We start from the raw sequence: 18092 nt of genomic DNA, 5'->3' as shown, positions 1-18092 counted from the left end.
AAGGAAATCTTTGGAGCACCAGAACAGCAAAACCAGGCTCTGATTTGCTACAAGGGATTGCCATGGCCTACAGAGGCAGCTCGGTGCCCGAGACCACCTGCAGCATTGGGCAACTCCGCACAAAGCACGCTCGGAGGGGGAGCCCAGCCCGCAGGGCAGGACTTCCAGTAGGTCCAATTTCAAACGGTGTACACATCAACAGAGGAAACTGTGAAAGAACATGAGATAGAAACCCGTATTTTATCCCCCTTGCCCCACCCTGAGTTCTTGGTTTCATTTGAAAACAGGGTTATCTCACATGTGGGTGAATCTGCTTTTATTTATTCTCCAGCAAAAAAAAAAAAAAAGCCAAAGCTTCCTAAGCACTGCCAGGGTTTGTTGCCATGGAAATGACCATTACGCCACAAACAGGCACCAGCCCTCATGAGAAGAGACAGCAGGAGTGAATGAGCCCTTAAATGAGTTAAAGTACTTGCTTTCCTGAATTCCGTATTAGTAATAAAACGTGAGGGAGCTCAAATATTGAATACACAGCTCGAGTTCAGAACTGTTTCTGACCCGAGTTCCCCCCCACTGTTTCAGTCAATTTCCAGTGAAGAAAGGAAGAAAAAAAGCAATGGTTATTAAAAACACTTGATCTAATTAAAATTCTAAATTCATAATAAAAATGAAAGGCCACAAGCATGCGCCACTTCCCCTAAGCAGAAACAAGAGCTGTATATTCGCTTCTAAAAATATTTTATGCAGGAATGCTGGAAAGCAGACGCATTTAACGGCATGTAATGCCAGCTGCTCCACAGCAAGGAAGAGCTAACACAACAAACCCAAAACCCATGCGAGCTTTTTCCTCGGCTGACTCCTCTCTCGCAGGCACACTTCCACAAAGGCAGCCAAGGCTACTTTTGGCCGTGACCTACTTTCTGGCAGCAGCGAGAAGCCCCACCGCCCCGCTCGCTCTCATCTGTCAGCTGACACCGCTCGGTCCTGCGGGATACCAAAGGGCAGCCTCCTTTCCTGATACCCAGCGCAGGGGTTATTAAGAAGCGTAGGTTAGTGGGGCACTGTGGCAGTTAGCAGATGAAGCACGCCGATTGTTTCGAATTAAATCATTCTTTGTCATCGCTGTGTCTCTCAAGAAGATATGACCTACAATCCCCGTGCATCAATTAGTTACACTCTCTGAGTCCCTTCGGTCTGTGGCAGCATGTTCTTTTTGTTCACAGATTCACAGATTTCTCTAGGTTGGAAGAGACCTCAAGATCATCGAGTCCAACCTCCGACCTAACACTAAGTACTCCACTAAACCATATCCCTAAGCTCTACATCTAAACGTCTTTTAAAGACCTCCAGGGATGGTGACTCCACCACCTCCCTGGGCAGCCTGTTCCAATGCTTAATAACCCTTTCGGTAAAGAAGTACTTCCTAACATCCAACCTAAACCTCCCCTGGCGCAACTTTAGCCCATTCTCCCTCGTCCTGTCACTAGGCACGTGGGAGAATAGACCAACCCCCACCTCTCTACAGCCTCCTTTCAGGTAACTGTAGAGAGCGATGAGGTCGCCCCTGAGCCTCCTCTTCTCCAGGCTGAACAAGCCCAGCTCCCTCAGCCGCTCCTCGTAAGACTTGTTCTCCAGACCCCTCACCAGCTTGGTCGCCCTTCTCTGGACTCGCTCGAGCACGTCCATGTCCTTCCTGTAGCGAGGGGCCCAAAACTGAACACAGTACTCGAGGTGCGGCCTCACCAGAGCCGAGTACAGGGGCACAATCACTTCCCTCGACCTGCTGGCCACACTGCTTCTTATACAGGCCAGGATGCCGTTGGCCTTCTTGGCCACCTGAGCACACTGCTGGCTCATATTCAGCCGACTATCCACCAATACTCCCAGGTCCTTCTCGGCCAGGCAGCTTTCCAGCCACTCATCTCCCAGCCTGTAGCTCTGCTTGGGGTTGTTGCAGCCCAGGTGCAGGACCCGGCACTTGGCCTTGTTGAACTTCATGCAGTTGACCTCAGCCCATCGCTCCAGCCTATCCAGATCCTCCTGCAGAGCCTTCCTGCCCTCGAGCAGATCGACACACGTACTTAGCTTGGTGTCATCTGCAAACTTACTGAGGGTGCACTGGACGCCCTCATCCAGATCATCGATAAAGATATTAAAGAGGACCGGCCCCAGTACCGAGCCCTGGGGGACTCCACTAGTGACCGGCCTCCAACCAGATTTGACTCCATTCACCACAACTCTCTGGGCCCGGCCATCCAGCCAGTTTCTAACCCAGCGAAGCGTACGCCAGTCCAAGCCACGAGCAGCCAGTTTCTTGAGGAGAATGTTGTGGGGAACGGTGTCAAAAGCCTTACTTAGGTCAAGGTAGACCACGTCCACAGCCTTTCCCTCATCCACCAAGCGCGTCACTTGGTCATAGAAGGAGATCAGGTTCGTCAAGCAGGACCTGCCTGTTAATGAGGCTCTGACCCCGTTGGATACACACCAGCCTGAAAAACAATCAAAATGGGCTCATTTGATTCTCTAACTGCACATGGTTAGAGTTGGTGACGTGCAGCAAGAGTTGTATTTAGTAAATACAGGCCTCACCACGCTGTCAACTTTAACAACGTTCCTAATTACTTAGGAACCGGACACCCTTCCTAATGGCCTCTGGCAGGAACACACAATAATCCAGTGAAGCTATCCCAGGGAAAAATTCATGTGTCACACCTGAACTTGTTGACAACATGAGGACAAAATCATCTGGTGCTGGCATGGCTACTTGGAAGGTTCTCATCCCACCAAAACAAGCAATGTGGAGTTACCACAAATAGAAAAAAAAAAAGCCAAACCAAATACTAATAGCGAAACACAATGCTGCCTACCAAGTACCAAATTTAACATAACACAAGCAGGTGAATTTCGTATTAAATTCTTTGGTTCCTTTAGAGGTGACACTTGTTATTCTCTGCATGCAACTTCCCATTTCAAGAAGCCCTCATATAATTTTTCCTACTATAAAACCTTCAAGAAATATGGTAATATTAATTGAATGTTTGAATATTATTTGAATAACTCCATGTATACTTTTACTTATTTCAGATCTTGTAAATGGATTTAATGACGACAAAAGACATTGGAAATCCTCAGCAAGTCTACACATTATGGGATGGGAAACAGCAGTGCTGGTTTAACAAGATAAACTACATTCATGTAGTTCAATGTTTCATGGAAAATTTTGGGTCTGTGGCCAAAAAGACAGAATAGTCTTCTGGTTCAAGCTATGGTTTCTATGTTCAGTTCAACAGCATAAAGGCTAGATATTTGTCATATGAACACCACCTACCAAGTGCTGAAAAGATACCCTCAATTCATGTTCTTGCATCAAACTGCTGTTTTAACCGTGGCTTTCACCCTACTACTGAACCAGTATGGAAATGGACACAAAAGATCCTTCATTACCCACTTCCAGACCATTGAATTTCCATATTTAAATTTTAACTAAACTGACACCATATGGTCACCAAACCCTTGTCCATAGAACCATACAGATATGCTTAATAACACACATGGCTCGCAGATACTAGCAATAATGTTGCTGTATCAAAGAGCACATTAGCAGAAATTACCGTGAGATAAAGATGTGCTGTTTCGTGTGTAAGATTAAATCTGCAGCCTTAATGTGCTCAGAAGTCTATCAGTCCAGAGATAAGCAGCCAAATACAACATGGCTCATGGAAAATAAAACTATGCAGAAGGATCGAAAATCTAGTCTCCAATTTTAGTGAAAAATAGGCAAGCAGTGATCTGTGGGAACCTCATGCTGCATCTCATTTAAGGCTAGAGTGTTTCACAGTTGCTAGTTTTTCAAGTGTCACAATCACAAAAACCCATCCAATGTGCACACTTCCACCAAAACAAGGAAAAGGATAAAAAGAGACCATCTGTTCAGTCCGTAAAACCTAGATGTAAATACATTTTTGCTGTAAGGGAAATAATACCTTAGAAATAATGTTAGACACATTTATCTGTCTGTGTCCAGAGCTGGCTTACTGGATAAAACACTGCCTACCACCACCACAATCCCCATTAGCAAGGTGTGAAGGAAGCACAGCAGCTTGGCTGGTGACTCATGATACTGGAGGGTTTTAAACTGCTCCTTCTGATAAAGCACTTGAACAGTAAGTCTAGGGAAATCTTATCTTCTTTGCCCTCACTGTTTCCCAAAGATGTAGGCAATTGAAAAATAAATTCACCTTTCTGGACAGATAAAGGCCAACTGTTAGTGGTGCAGCATGCACTCCTGTAAAACACTGTTCCTCTTCCAAAGTTGTATCTGTCAGATATCCACATGTTCACCAGCAAGGAAGGAGAGTGGGAACGTTTCAGAAAAAAGAAAAAGAAATCATCTTTCTGGTTATCTGCCTGAGCAGGACCTTCATCCCCTTGACCCTCCTGTGTTTTATGACCATTTCCAGTTATGACACATGACTTTCTGATCATTCCTCCGGCAGGAATCATGTCCTAATATGTTTCTATCCAGGGGCCATGAAAATTTACGGTCACTAGTCAAATATTAACTCATTTAGACTGTTGACTAAAAGCTAATAATTTCTGAAGTAAATGAGGTAAGAAGACATGGTTCAGTTGCTGCACATGGAAGAGTTCATCTCATTCGGAGTGCATTCGAGGCATTTTGGCAGTTTGCTACCCCCTCAGACAAAAATGCACCTGGAGAGAGCTGTTCAATCAGGAGAGGAGGCTGTAACCATCCATTTCTGAAAAACCGCTATAGGCCACAGAAATACAGGCAACAGCATTCAACTGGAAACAAAAACAAGAAAAGGGTAAGCCACTGCTAATCCTGTCTAACTCTTATGTGTAAATAAGTATCTGCTTCTGAAATGACCCGAGCTATAAAGAGAAAATTGCAACAAATGATGGTATTCTGACAGCACCCTTCCTGTCTTAACACATACTGAGAAAATGTTTTCTGTCTTAAACTATCATCTGAAATATATCAAAGTATTATCAAAGTATTTCAGAAAAAGATTAGAAAACATCCCCAACATTGTACCAGGTATTCGCCCAGCACTTACTGTATATGAGTAAGATTACCTGTGTTCAAAGATGAGAAATTAAACAGACGGGGAGGACAACTGTGACCATTTTGGGTACAGAGAACTTAAAGGATCTATTGGTTTCAGCTAGGATAGAGTTAATTTTCCTCCTAGTAGCTGGTATGGTGCTGTGTTTTGGATTCAGGATGAGAATAATGCTGATAACACGCTGATGTTTCAGTTGTTGCAGAGCAGTGCTTACACAGAGCCAAGCACTTTTCAGCTTCTCCTGCTGCCCCGCCAGCGAGGAAGCTGCGGGTGCACAAGAAGCTGGGAGGGGACAGAACCAGGACAGCTGACCCCAAGTGGCCAAAGGAAGGTCCCAAACCATGTGGCATCATGCAGAACAATAAAACCAGGGGTTGGCCAGGGGGGCTGCTGCTGACCAGGGACCGCTGGGCATCAGTCGGCAGGTGATGAGCAGCTGCACTGTGCATCACTGGCTTTGTATATTCTATTATTGTTATTATTTCCCCTTCCTTTTCTGTCCTACTGAACTGTCTTTGTCACAGCCCACAAGTTTTACCTTTCTCCCCCCCAACTGTCTTCCCCAACCCAGTGGAGTGGATAGGAGGGGAACGAGTGAGCGGCTGTGTGGTGCTGAGCCGCCTGCTGGGTTAAACCACAACAAGGCAAGAAGAACATCTGACAGGAAAATACAAGTCTCAGCAAGAAAATGTCAAGAAAGCATTAAATTCCACTGCACCAGATACACAGCTGTAAACACTAACAGGGAGAAGCACAATTCTGGCATCAATACAAACGAGAACAGGCTGGTCAAACCCCAAATTTACAGAAGATATCTATCAGATGAAAAACCATCAGAAGAACCTCTCAGCAGTCATAGCAGGAAAAAGCAAACACTAGTTCAAGACAGAGCATGCAGTTTGAAAAGCAGACTGCAAGAGAGCTGAAGACCTAAGAGAGTCTTCCAATTTTATGTTGCTGATCATTTCACCCTTCTTTCTGCAACACATGAAAGCCAACTAAGCTGGATTTGTCTGAATCATTTTTCAACAACAAAGCTCCCCTTGGTTTTATTTCTGTAAGCTTTGTTCTCTGCTCTGTAATAAGTTATTACTCACTCAGAACAAAACTGTATTCCCACCACACGCTGAAACTCTTCTTACACATAAACAAGAAAAAAACCCTCCTTCCTGCATTTGAAATGTACACGAAAAAATAATTCAAGTTTACGTAAAGAAAAAAAAAGAGGAGCAATTGATATTTACACCTATGTATTACCTGACGACCTGAGCTGCATCAGACAAATTAAGAAATGTACTTTGCATTTCAAAGCTGAAGATGTGCTGAGATCTTCTGACATGTATGTGAAGAGTGTTCCATGAGAATTAAAATTGTCATTTATATAGCAGTTGTGCTACAGCCAAATGAGACCTGAAGTTACTGATCGACCTGAATGATCACTCATTTTCAAAGTCCCAAGGAGAATATGTAATAGACTACTGGGTCCTCAGGTGCTGTGCTCCGGTATGAAGGAATAAAATATATATATATATATAAAAAATGGGGATATGTCATTCTCTTGAATTTTTCTAAGTAATGAAAAATACCTTGATTGGTCAAATTATTTTACTCTTCATTAGACAGTCCCAGCACTCTAGATATGGAAAACTGATGTAGAGATAGCCTGCCTATGGAGGGTTACACAGCATTTTCCTCACAGTATTTTCTATCTAGAAAAGAATAAGAATGCTCAGAAAAAGCATATTCTCTTTGGAAACGGTGAGAGAGAAGAAGACTTTTCAAGAGAATAAAATGAAAAGCCACAAGAGAAATCTGACTCCTGCTGCTATATGCCATCTTCAAAATACCATCAAAATCCTAAGATAGCATCGCCATCATGTTGCAGCAAGGTCCAGACAAGCACCCTGAAAGTGCATCACATTGAACATTACCTACCCTATTACATTTTCCTGACAACGTATTTCAACAGCAGCTACTGCTACGCTGGCATGAAAGAGGTCACCTTCAAACCACAGACCCTTGTGTGGTGACATCCATTATCTGCTACTCATTATCTAGAAACACACCTGGAATAACACAATTAAAACAGCAATCTACAGTAAATTACCGCACATGCCATATGACTAGAGTTAAAAGCCATTATCACTGTTGATTTGGCCAATATGGGTCACATGAAACGTGAACTTGTCTCTCCCCTGCTCAGGCCAGAAACCTGTTTCACTCAACTCCTCCAGCAGTCCCACAATGTTGTTTGTGATCTTGATCTTAACACCTCTGACTCAGCAGCCTGTGAAGCTCATGCAACCCACTTACAAGAATCCACTCCTGAAACTCACGGGCTCTGTACTGATTAGCTGATAGAGGTGCAGAGCAATTTGTAGCAAATTAGAAAACCTCAGCTGGAATTTAACCTGTGCTTTAACACCTGTTCCTACAATGCAGGATGACTTATTTCGTACACTTCTGACATGGTGCAATTTCTTTATTCATCGTATTGTAAGACAAGGAAAAAGACCCAAGCCCTCTTTCTTGCGTTCATTTCTCAGGTGAAGAAACCATTACTAGTGCAGCCTATTTGCTGTATCTGTGTTTTCGAAATATGTAAATGGTAAAAACACTTTAAGTTTACGGAAGTTTCACCTTTGCTCTACTTTCTGCATCCTTTTCAGGCAGGATTTCCCTTATTTAGACAGCCAAAGACTTTTTTAGTGCATAAAAAAAAGTGCTGTATGGTTGTTTGTTCATTTTTAAACTGGGATTAATACCTTTAGTGGTAACAAATGAATCCTCTCCTTTAACCTGGTCAGCAAGCATCTCTTACCTCAAGACCAGCAACCAATTTCCATGAGATTGACTGAAATTCTGTTAATTACATCGAAAAGAAAACATCCTTTCTCAATAAAATTAAGTAACCATAGCCACCAACATTTGAGAGAAGTAGCAGCTACTAAACCTATTAAGGAATGTATTTGAGAACGACTTTCCCAAAAATTTAAAATAATAGACTTGGTTGCAATTTTTCTCTTTTGAGGGTAAAGAGTTATTGTTTTTGAAACTTCCTGTAAATATTCAGGCAAGCATCATGTAACTTACTTCAAACAAATGACTTAAAAAAAATAAAAAAAAAATGACACTGCCTATGTTCATACATGAGCAGTGCTTAATGCGATGTTCCCTACAACCTCTGTCATTGCTGCAGGGCATTGCAAGGCACAAGCCGTGCGTCTCTGGATGCCTTCAAAGAGTGGATCAGGAAGGCTTAGTGCATGAGGCAAGCACCTGTACTGCCTCAATTATTTAATCTTATTAGTCATAATCTCACCCCAAATCATTTTTGTTTGGTAAATACAGGATTATGAGTATGGAAGAACAAATAGCAAATATTTATTCTGTGCACACAGCAAGACTTTGGGCTGAGTTCTCTCTTTTCTTAATTTTTAAAATTTTCTCATTTTACCTAGTAAGAAGCTAAAATCTGTCACTTAAGAAAAAGCTCTCTCTGGCCCGTAGGTCCAGATCCTAACCTTGCATGAGACAGGGCACAACACAAATTGTGCTCTGCCTCACTGGGACCAGAAGCGTGAACACTAACCTCACACATCCACCATGCAGCGTCTTCAGGTTTTTTTTGTTTGTTTGTTTTAATCTGTAGGCATATGTTAAACGCAAGCTAAATTAACTGACTGAATTCTGTTGGCCCTTCAAGACAGATACAAACATGACAACTACACAGGCACATGTGGCCCTTAACATGAGGACTGTTTCTCTGGGTTATGCAGGATCACCAGATATACATACAGGTTTTGGTTTGCTCTGAACCATGTAGAAAGACTTCACATAGATGAGCCCTCTAATATGAGTTTCAGGATGGATGCACTTAAAACAGTCACAAAACTGACTTTGGACCAAAGCCTTAGAAGTAAACTCTGGAGATGAACAGACTTTCAACTGTCCAAAAGAACAAAATTCCTGCAGAAAAAGGGAACAAGGAACAAAGACCTCAGCTATTTCTGAGACAGGGAAAGAGAAATACTTTCCCAAGGTTACAGAGCCAATCTCAAACAGAGCTGAAGTACAACCACAGTAACCTAGTCTGCCCACGTACAGTTAGAATGTCAGTGAACCAGACTGAAAAAAATAGGTATTTACATCAGAAACATTACAACATGAAGAAGAAAAATAACTCAGCCCACATAAATCTATGCAACAAAGAACTATTTCCCTTGAAATTCCTGTCAAAAGGCATACTGCTACCTTCACGCGGATCTGTCATCTGTTCATATTTGAGATTCCAAAAAACCAGATACGATCTGACCAATCCCATTTCTTGGAAATAGGTACTCCTGAGCCCAGCTGGCTGGCTTGTGTGGGCATGCTGGTCAGTGCTGTCAGAACACCGCTACATGAAACAACCTGGCAAGCTTGCAGCTATCTGCAAGGCCAAGAAGCCAAAGTGCTGTTGTCAGTAAAAAGGAATGAGCTAGCTATGACTTTCCTGGTTACTCTTTATTTTATGCAATTTTAGTGTAAACATAAGCGAGGGCAGTGTCCTGATAAAGCTGACAGAAAAAGCAAGTGAGCCAACACCATCTCACAGGCTGTAGTTCAGCTGCAAGAGATGCATCGTTTCTTCCAAAATTATTGGTATAATAACAAAAATTTTTACTGCAATGCACTATTAAAAAAAAAAAAAGAATTTTATTATTTATTATTAAAAGAAGAAAAGTTACTGTCTGGAATAGCTCATTGGAAAATCTACACAAAGGTCAATGGTGATTTGTTTCTCCTAAATGGATACTGGTGGCAACACTTGCACCTCAGAAGGATGTTCAGAAGAGAAAATAAACCATAAAGAAGTATACGGAAGGAAAGCAAATTAAACATGGCAAAGAATGACTGCAATCTTGGCATTGCAAAATTTCTTTAAAAAGGAAGGCTGGTCCAAAAGCTTAGGACTTGGAAGACTGAGAGAAGTCACTGCCTACTTGTAGATCAGTTCACAAACACCCAATTAATAAAATACGAGCACAGTCCCACCTCGTGAGAACACCGTGAAGATAAATGTGTTAATGATTGCAAAACTCTCCCATGCCTCAGTGAGGGCCCAGAATTAAGACACCTAGTGAGAATTGGCAATTATCACGTGTGTGCCATTAGCAACGCCTTTTCTAGGTAGCCTAGTGACTTGTCTAAAACGTTTAGCCTGTAGCAAACCAGAACAACAGAAGTGCAGGACGCAAGGGATTTCATTATCATTTTTAACTTGAGGACAAAAAATGGAAAAATTCTCTAGGGCGTCATCACCAATGACAAATCATCAATCTGTGCAAAGTAATGTCATAAAGCACCTTATAAAACACAGCACTTCAGCTGGTCTGGCCCAATTCCTTTTTAAACAAACCCACAGTCTTAAGCTTCCTTAAGTCACCAACACATTACAGTAGATATTTTCTGGCTTCACCAATGAGCAAGCTGTACAAGTAACAGAACATGCACACACAGTTAAATACATTAAATAGAGGGCAGTAAGCACTAAGCCAGGGGACAGTACAGTCTAAAGATGGACAAGATCCACAGACTCCCTCTGCTACCTACTCTACCTTATCAGAGCACCCCCATCCCCTTCCTGCCCTATGCCATCTTCCCCTTTAGAAAAAGAGACTTGGTCCTCTGGGGAACAAAGACTAAATTACATCCCTTTTCTCAAACCCACTCTTCCATTTATAGCTCCACAAGGCTATATTCAGCAAGACTGTATGCTGTTATGGACTGCAAGCACCTCCTTTTTCTTCCAAGTGGTCTGGAATGCCTTTGTCTCTGGACAGAGGCGTATAGCACAAGTCCACCACTGAAGAAAAGGGAAGGAAAAGGGTCTCCCCAAAACAGAGCAATACAGAGGAAAAAGGAACGCACATGGAGGAGAGCTGCAGGTGCATTGAAGATCAACCATGGAAACATAAGTCCAGGTAAACTAACAGATGTCAAAGTTAGACTTCATTTGAGCATTTATGGTTCACCAAGTATACTCTGCACAACCTCACTTTCTCTGTATTACACAGGACCAATAGACACACTACAGTTCTTGCATGCGTTTACCAGAAGTAATTTTAAACCACATCACGGTTCACAGAATGAAATGAGAACAGGTGTCATGGAGCTGATCTGAGTTTAAAAAAAAATAAAAATCTGGCAACACCCCAAACCTCCTAACCAATGCACAGAGCAGCAAGGTAGTAGGAGGCTGCCAAAACTAACTGAAATAGCTGTGATTCCATTCCCTCTGAACAACACATATTGGCCTCTTCATGTGTAAAGAAAGACCTTAAATCATCTCTTCATCATGCAAGCACACCTGCAGTTTGCTATAACTGATGATATTCAGTCTCAGACAGTCTGTTCACGTTTGGAGTTTGGAATGCAGCATCTGTATTTAGCTTCTCCTCATATCTGTCTGCTGCAAAAATCTTTAATCAAACACAAGATGTTTCAAAGGTAACCTCATACCACAAACCGATCTGTAAACCAACCAGAAATTCTGTGCAATGTCTGCCACCTAATGCTCGGGAGAGTAACTGCACTTACTGAAGAAAAAGACAAGTTTCAGTAAATCAAGCAACAATTTCCGTTTAAAATATATGTTCTCAGAAAAAAATTAGTCTTTGAACCCACCACAGAAAAAGGAAATATTTCCAGTATGTCATATTCATCTGGTGCTCTAGAACATCACGCTATTACAGAAAGTATTCCTTCATAATTAGTGCTTATGTGGAAAAAGGGGAGAAAATAACAGTAAAGCCCTGGTTACAGTGTGAAATCCCAGTCTTACAGTTAACTATCATGACAGAGACAGGACAAAAGCTTTCTGAAATAAATTGTCAAGATAATTCAAAAGATTTTGCACATTAAGCTATCATTCATCAGCATTAATATTAATCTCCTTAACCTGCATGGAACCAAATATCCACTTGGTTCGGAAATATCACTGCAAGTTTTAGTACAGACAGAAGTGAGCTAGTCAGCATCTTGCTCTGTGGACTGGAATTCACCTTATACAAGGCAGCAGTACTGACCCTTCCTCATCGCCAATGAGTTGGGCTTTCTGGGCATCACTAGCAGTACCAAAAGAGTTAGGATTTCCAACTAGACAGACTTAAATTATGACATAAACATAAGAAAAAAAAAAAAAAAAGGGAGTTTGTACAAATGAATTGCCCATTTCCTCCACAATATTATTTACAATCTTCTTTTACAGTGGAAAAGAAGAAAATATAATGTTCTCCTCTTTCTTCTGCAAACAGAGTGTGATTATTTTCTACTACAGAGATCATTAGCAGAATGACAGTAAGAGGACACCAGATCTCAAATCCAGAAACACCCCCAACTTTTTTACTCTTTTTTTCTTAAAAAGAGATCCCTTGTAAGTCTGTACTTTAATTTTACAAACTTGATGTCAAAAGTATCATACTTTATAATAGGACTACCATTCAGCTTGTTTTGCTTTCACTAAAGCATTTTTTCCTCCCACACATTAAATACAAAACTGAACACAATGAAAGCCAACATAGCATATGAATACAACCATCATTACTTACTTCTCCTGTGATAGGGTTGGTTCCATATTTCTTTATCCAAGGAACAATGCTCCTGTAAAGAGAAGGAAGAAAGTAATAAGATTCAAGCAACAATAGCAACCTCTTATTTTTTAATAGCCAAGATTATTTCTACCAACTTGCTAAGATTAAATGGTGAATACACAGCTGTAACCAAGCAGTTCAGCAACACAAAAATAAAGCTAAGTACAGACAGTAACTTACAGTATGTCAAAGACTGTCCCATCTGGCGTGCAAACTGGATATTCAAATGGCTGTAGAGACAAACTAGAAAAAAAGTACACGTTTTTAGCAAAATCAGCTGGAAATCATGATGACAGAAGCAAATAACATATCGCTGAATCACTTGCACATTAAAAGAAGGCCTATACCAATGAAAATACTGAGTGGCTGCCAACACTCACTACATGATATTCTACATAAATTACATTAAAAACAAAATCTCTGAAAGGAACTGATGCAGTTCAGCACCCACAGCCATAGGGGTGAATGCTGTGGTACTCCCTAACATGCTTCTGTTGCCCCAGCAGGTTCTACCCACACGCAAGGTGGTTCAGGCAGGCACAACTGTCTTTGTACTAACACAGGTTAGGGAGTAATTAGCGATTACATTTGGTATTCCTTGTTAGGGATGTTTCCATAATCCATTCAGCATTTAGCCAAGCAGCAGTAGTTAGTAGTTGGGAATGGTACCTTCCTGAACTATTTGATTTACAAGACAATATCTAACCCACCTCTACTAACTCACATATTTCATTCTAGTGCTTCAAGAATTAAACTAAACACAAAAAATTGTATAAACATCACTTCAGTCTATCCAATCACTGCCTCTGAGATACAAATAATTGCCCAATCATAATCTAAGCAGGAAAAAATAGACTGAAGTCCCAATTACACAGATTTCTAAGGTGGGAACATGCATGGTAACTGTTCTGAGTTATTTTATCACTTGTATATTCTTTTAGCCATCAAATTCAATCTCAGCAGACTCTAAGGATGGGAAGTACCAGTATCGTTTCAGTTCTTATTGAAATTTTTCTTGCTGCATTACTATCATAACAGACACAAGTCAATGAAAGTACCTTGGAAGAACACAGCTTCAGCAATAGCTCAGATGAACAGACTGGTCATTTAATAACGATAATGTAATTTTATTGCTTTACCTGCAGTGATCAAATGATATACGTCTGAAATTAGTTCGTGGATGGTCTGTTTATGAGAAACAAAACATGGGATTAATACAAAGTATTCCAGATAACAAAGAAACATTTGAAGTTACATTGTGCAATCTGTGTGGTAGCAATTTACCAATGACAAGAATAAATACACTAAATCCTGCAAACACGTAACTAAAATCAGATTCCTACTGTAGAGCACAAATATGCTCCTCCACAGAAATAACACAATCAGAATAAAGTGAACAGAGCTCTGACAGACTGACAGCACTGAATTTAAATTTGATGATTAATTTGTAAGTGCCTTCATGCTCTGCCCTACCGGTAGATGCAGAACTTACTTAAGGCAAGGATAGTTCATCTAGGCATCACGCCTCAAATTTCAGCAGTTTTCACGCTGATCAGTGTCACCAATTTTAGGACCCCCATTTACAAGGCTCAGCAGTTCAAAAGCCAATTCAGGAAGAGCTCAGACATCCCTGTAGCACCTGTAGGATGCTGTGCTCGAGGAGATCATTTCACCAGGCACCCTGAGTTACGCGACCCCATGCGAGAGCCCTCCCACCACTGGTCAAGCGAAGCAAGGGACAGCATTTAGAGAAGGAACTCTGCAGAGCTCCAGGAAAGAGGAGACTGGAAATTTGAGTGCAAGCGTGGAGACAAGGCCCGAAAGGAGCAGGAGGGCAGCCCGGGGGTGTCTGAGGAGAGCAACCTGGGGGTGTCCGAGGAGGGCAGCCCCAGCCCCGGCGGTCAGCGCGGCGCAGGGCCGCTCGCAGCCCGGCGATGAGCAGCAGCAGGCCCCCAGGCGGGGCAGCAGGGCCGCGAGGAGGCGCCGAGCACTCACCTGCCTTCTTGCCGCCGTAGAACTGCGTGTACTCGGCGCAGGTGATGTACCTGCGGGCAGAGCGGGGTCACCACACGGCGCCGGCCGGCCGCCCCCACGGCACCCGGCCGCCCCCCGCGCCCCCCGGCCCCCCGGCCGTTCCCCCGCCCGGCCGCCCGCCGCCCCCCTCCCCGCTGCCCCCCGCCCCACTCACATCTTGTCCTTCTGGTGCTGCCGCTTCCCCATGGCTGCGGCTCGGCCCAGAGGCCCCGACCGCCGCCAGCACCCGCACGGCTGAGGCCGCGGCGCCTTTCCGGGGCGGGTGCGGCGGCGAAGGGCCCCCGCCGGGAAACGCGGGCGGCGAGCGGTGTTCCGGGGCCGGCCCGAGGCGAGGCGGAGGAGCGGGAGAGCCTCGAGGGGCGGCCGCGGGGAACGAAGTGGCGGCCGCTGGCCCTGCCGGGGCTGGGGGGCTGCAGGCGGGCCTGCTGCCCCTCAGGGACACGGCGCCACCCGCTCGGGAAAGCCAGGCCTCAGGCACGGCTGAAGGCATGCGGGGCTGAGGGAGGGCAACTCCCGCTCTTCACAGTCAGCCTGGTGGCTGATTCCACAGAAAAAGTAAAAAATAAAACCATTGTGCGTTTCAACTGGTCCACATCAGACTTCAGTTCCTCCCCCCTACACACACAGAACTGATTCCAGTTCAGCAAAGTGTCCAAATTAACTGGGAGAGCAGGTTTGTTTCTGCAGATGCACAGGCCTCCCTTCCAAAAAAGCCCAGTTCAAAAGCATGTAGCTGAAAATGGAAAAACGTAGCTTAAGACAACACTACCACCTGTACTATTGAACTTCTGGGACCAGAGGTCAAGGAAACCGGGGCGGCTCTCCCTAGTCGGAGGGTTTTGTTACCCTAAGGAACACATCTCTCCCTCCTAGGATCCAGACAACCAGGTAACTGCAGGGACACCTATCAGAACAGTCAGTCCTCATCAGCCAAAATCCACAGCAGTGCAGCTATTCCTTGTCATTGCTGCCTGGCATTCCTCACAAGGGTGAAGGAGATCAATTGTTTCTGCTAGAAGTTGCTGTACATGGCATGCACTACACCCCTGTAACAAAGGGGTAATTTTAAAATACAAAATACTGATTTCAATAATAATTTTCTTACTCAGAGACACTCCAACTAAGGCAGTAAACTGGGACACACCTAAATAGTTAGGTCCTGGCAATAACTGAAGACATACACTTGCTTCTTTCCCAGCACCAAGCATACTTCTGGGAAGAAAAGTTGACTGACTTGGTTTCAGTGCAATTCAAAAACCACTCCACAAGTGAACTGCTGGCAGAGCAGCAGCACTATTTTGTTATTATGGAATGCTGCACAAGGAACATTGCCATAACTGGATGAAGTTCATCTCTTCTTGCAGTACTGACTTCTTTCAGCAGTGGTTAAGGGAGACCTTTTTACTTTGGGTTGCCTAAGATAATGAGAACTCCCCACACAGCTCCTGCCCCTTCAGAGGAGATGTGGCTTTAGGATGTAGCTGCTCTAGCGTGATCACAAATACTTGTCTGATCATGCTTTTAGAGTAAAGATCGCCCAGACTATATTATGTATTTCTAGATATGTTAACATGATTCAGCTTCTGTTGACATTTCTGGAGATGCCATTTGTAATAACAATTCAAGGCCACATTTGTGTTTTTTTTTGTTTTTTAAACCAATGCAGTGTTCATTTATTTTTGTACATACAAAAAGAGCCATCCCATTATATCCCTCCCCCTCCCCAAAAATGCCTTTTACAAACATTTAAAAATTAAAAACCAGAAGATGACATGTTAATTTGGTAGAATTCTTTTGAAACATAGCTTTTGTAATATTAGAGTTATATTTCCTACAAGATGACTTCGTAGAGATAGCCTGATTACTGGCCAAATAAAATTCCATATTACAAGTTAGCAAATTCTAGTACAAAAATAGTCCATGTGTTAGAACAGCCTCTTATTATTATTATATTCACAGGAAAGAGTCTATTGGCTGTATAATATGTTAATATTTATGAAATTTCTTTTTATGTGGCTCATTCATCTAATTTAATATAGTGTTGAGCCTCAATAAATCCTCAGGCAAAAAACCCTAAACAGGGTTAAATATGCTGTTCAGTGTACTCTGAAGTACTGTGCTTTTCACAGGACATCCAAGAAACCCTACAAACAGTTCTCAGCTAGTTTTGATATCAAAATGAGATCCAGATCCAAAAGGACCCCCCTGAAGTACATATCCACGACTTTCCATAGAAACAGAGGCCACAGCTTCGATGGTTAAGTTTCACTTGGGAAACTATCTAGGTCATCCACTCATTTTCATGGATCCACTTGTGAGCTTCTTTAAAATCTAAAGCAGGTCACTCGTGAAGCATCTGGGACCCTTATGGCACTGCCCTCTTCAGCAGCGTTCCACACTGACCGGGCTCTCTCTCCTCTTCTGTCTCTGGTTAATGCTGTTCAGTAGTTTCTATCAGACCAGGCGCCTCAAGGAAAATCTGGGGAAATGCTACTTATCTCTCAAGATGTCTAGCTGCTCTTGATATTCTGTGAAAAGCCTCTGGAAGCGGAGGTTCTGTCCAATAACAGGAAGAAGTTCTTTCAATAGTTCTCTCTTTCGTAAACCCTACAAAACAGAAAAACACAAAAGCATCCTTAGAATGCATTATTTAATATCATGAATAAAATCCATAGGACTGCAAGATTCATGTCTTTTTTCCTGCTTGGAAGGAGCAATGTTATTTTATGTTCTTTCTGTGCTTACATGACTCCCAAAATAAAAACTGTCTTTACATTTATATATTCATTAAGCTGGTGCAGCCTTTGCACAGCTAGACTTCAGGCATGCTCTGAGGAGAGAAGACATTTTGTTAGCATGTCACTACTTCAAAGCTGCTGTCTGAAGAATGTGGAGACCTGAAAACTCAGCTCTACTCCCATCTGATTTTTATTCAAAACAGCACCGATGCTGAGACCATGGCACTAAGTATTTGTCTACAGTTCCACATGAAATAAATACAAGTTACAAGAATACAAAATTCCGTGAGAGGAAGCCTTCTTATGGGATAGGAATAGAGAATGGAAAAGGTCCCAGGATTAGCAAAAAATCATTTGTGAGTTTTTTTTGTCACTAAGTTTAACTGTATCTTATATTGTTTATTCATATTCTGTAATTTTCATGGGAAACTCTCCCTTGTTCTTTGTTAAACTATTATCAAGACTTACCATTACTGTTGATTCCCACTGACTTCCAGCTGAGTAATGGACTGGACCCAGTAAATCCTTGCATAATTCTCGCAAACGATATTCAAACCCTGAATATCATCAGAAATAAGATCACGTTCATAAGATTT

The 18092-nt window shown here is 42.7% G+C and overlaps 2 protein-coding genes across 3 annotated transcripts in view; both read right to left on the bottom strand.

Moving 5' to 3' along the window:
- The window catches only part of PPIL2 (peptidylprolyl isomerase like 2), a 73410-nt gene extending 58347 nt beyond the window's left edge, over window positions 1–15063 (bottom strand). The window contains exons 1-5 of the mRNA XM_083803495.1: window positions 14913–15063; window positions 14720–14769; window positions 13864–13909; window positions 12905–12967; window positions 12683–12734 (exon numbers count right to left, since the gene is read on the bottom strand). Coding sequence (XP_083659621.1) covers window positions 12683–12734; window positions 12905–12967; window positions 13864–13909; window positions 14720–14769; window positions 14913–14944 — 243 coding nt within the window. The 5' untranslated portion in view covers window positions 14945–15063. The remainder of the gene's footprint in view (window positions 1–12682; window positions 12735–12904; window positions 12968–13863; window positions 13910–14719; window positions 14770–14912) is intronic.
- Window positions 15064–16390: 1327 nt separating this feature from the next.
- The window catches only part of HIRA (histone cell cycle regulator), a 34527-nt gene continuing 32825 nt past the window's right edge, over window positions 16391–18092 (bottom strand). For both annotated transcript variants that reach the window (XM_083803462.1, XM_083803461.1), the window contains 2 exons: window positions 17965–18053; window positions 16391–17365 (listed from right to left, as the gene is read on the bottom strand). In XM_083803462.1, coding sequence (XP_083659588.1) covers window positions 17249–17365; window positions 17965–18053 — 206 coding nt within the window. In that variant the 3' untranslated portion in view covers window positions 16391–17248. The remainder of the gene's footprint in view (window positions 17366–17964; window positions 18054–18092) is intronic.

The sequence above is a fragment of the Anser anser genome (genome assembly GCF_964211835.1).
Source record: "Anser anser genome assembly, chromosome: 18".
Classification (NCBI taxonomy): Eukaryota; Metazoa; Chordata; class Aves; order Anseriformes; family Anatidae; genus Anser; species Anser anser.
This window is presented reverse-complemented; position numbering and strand designations above follow the sequence as displayed.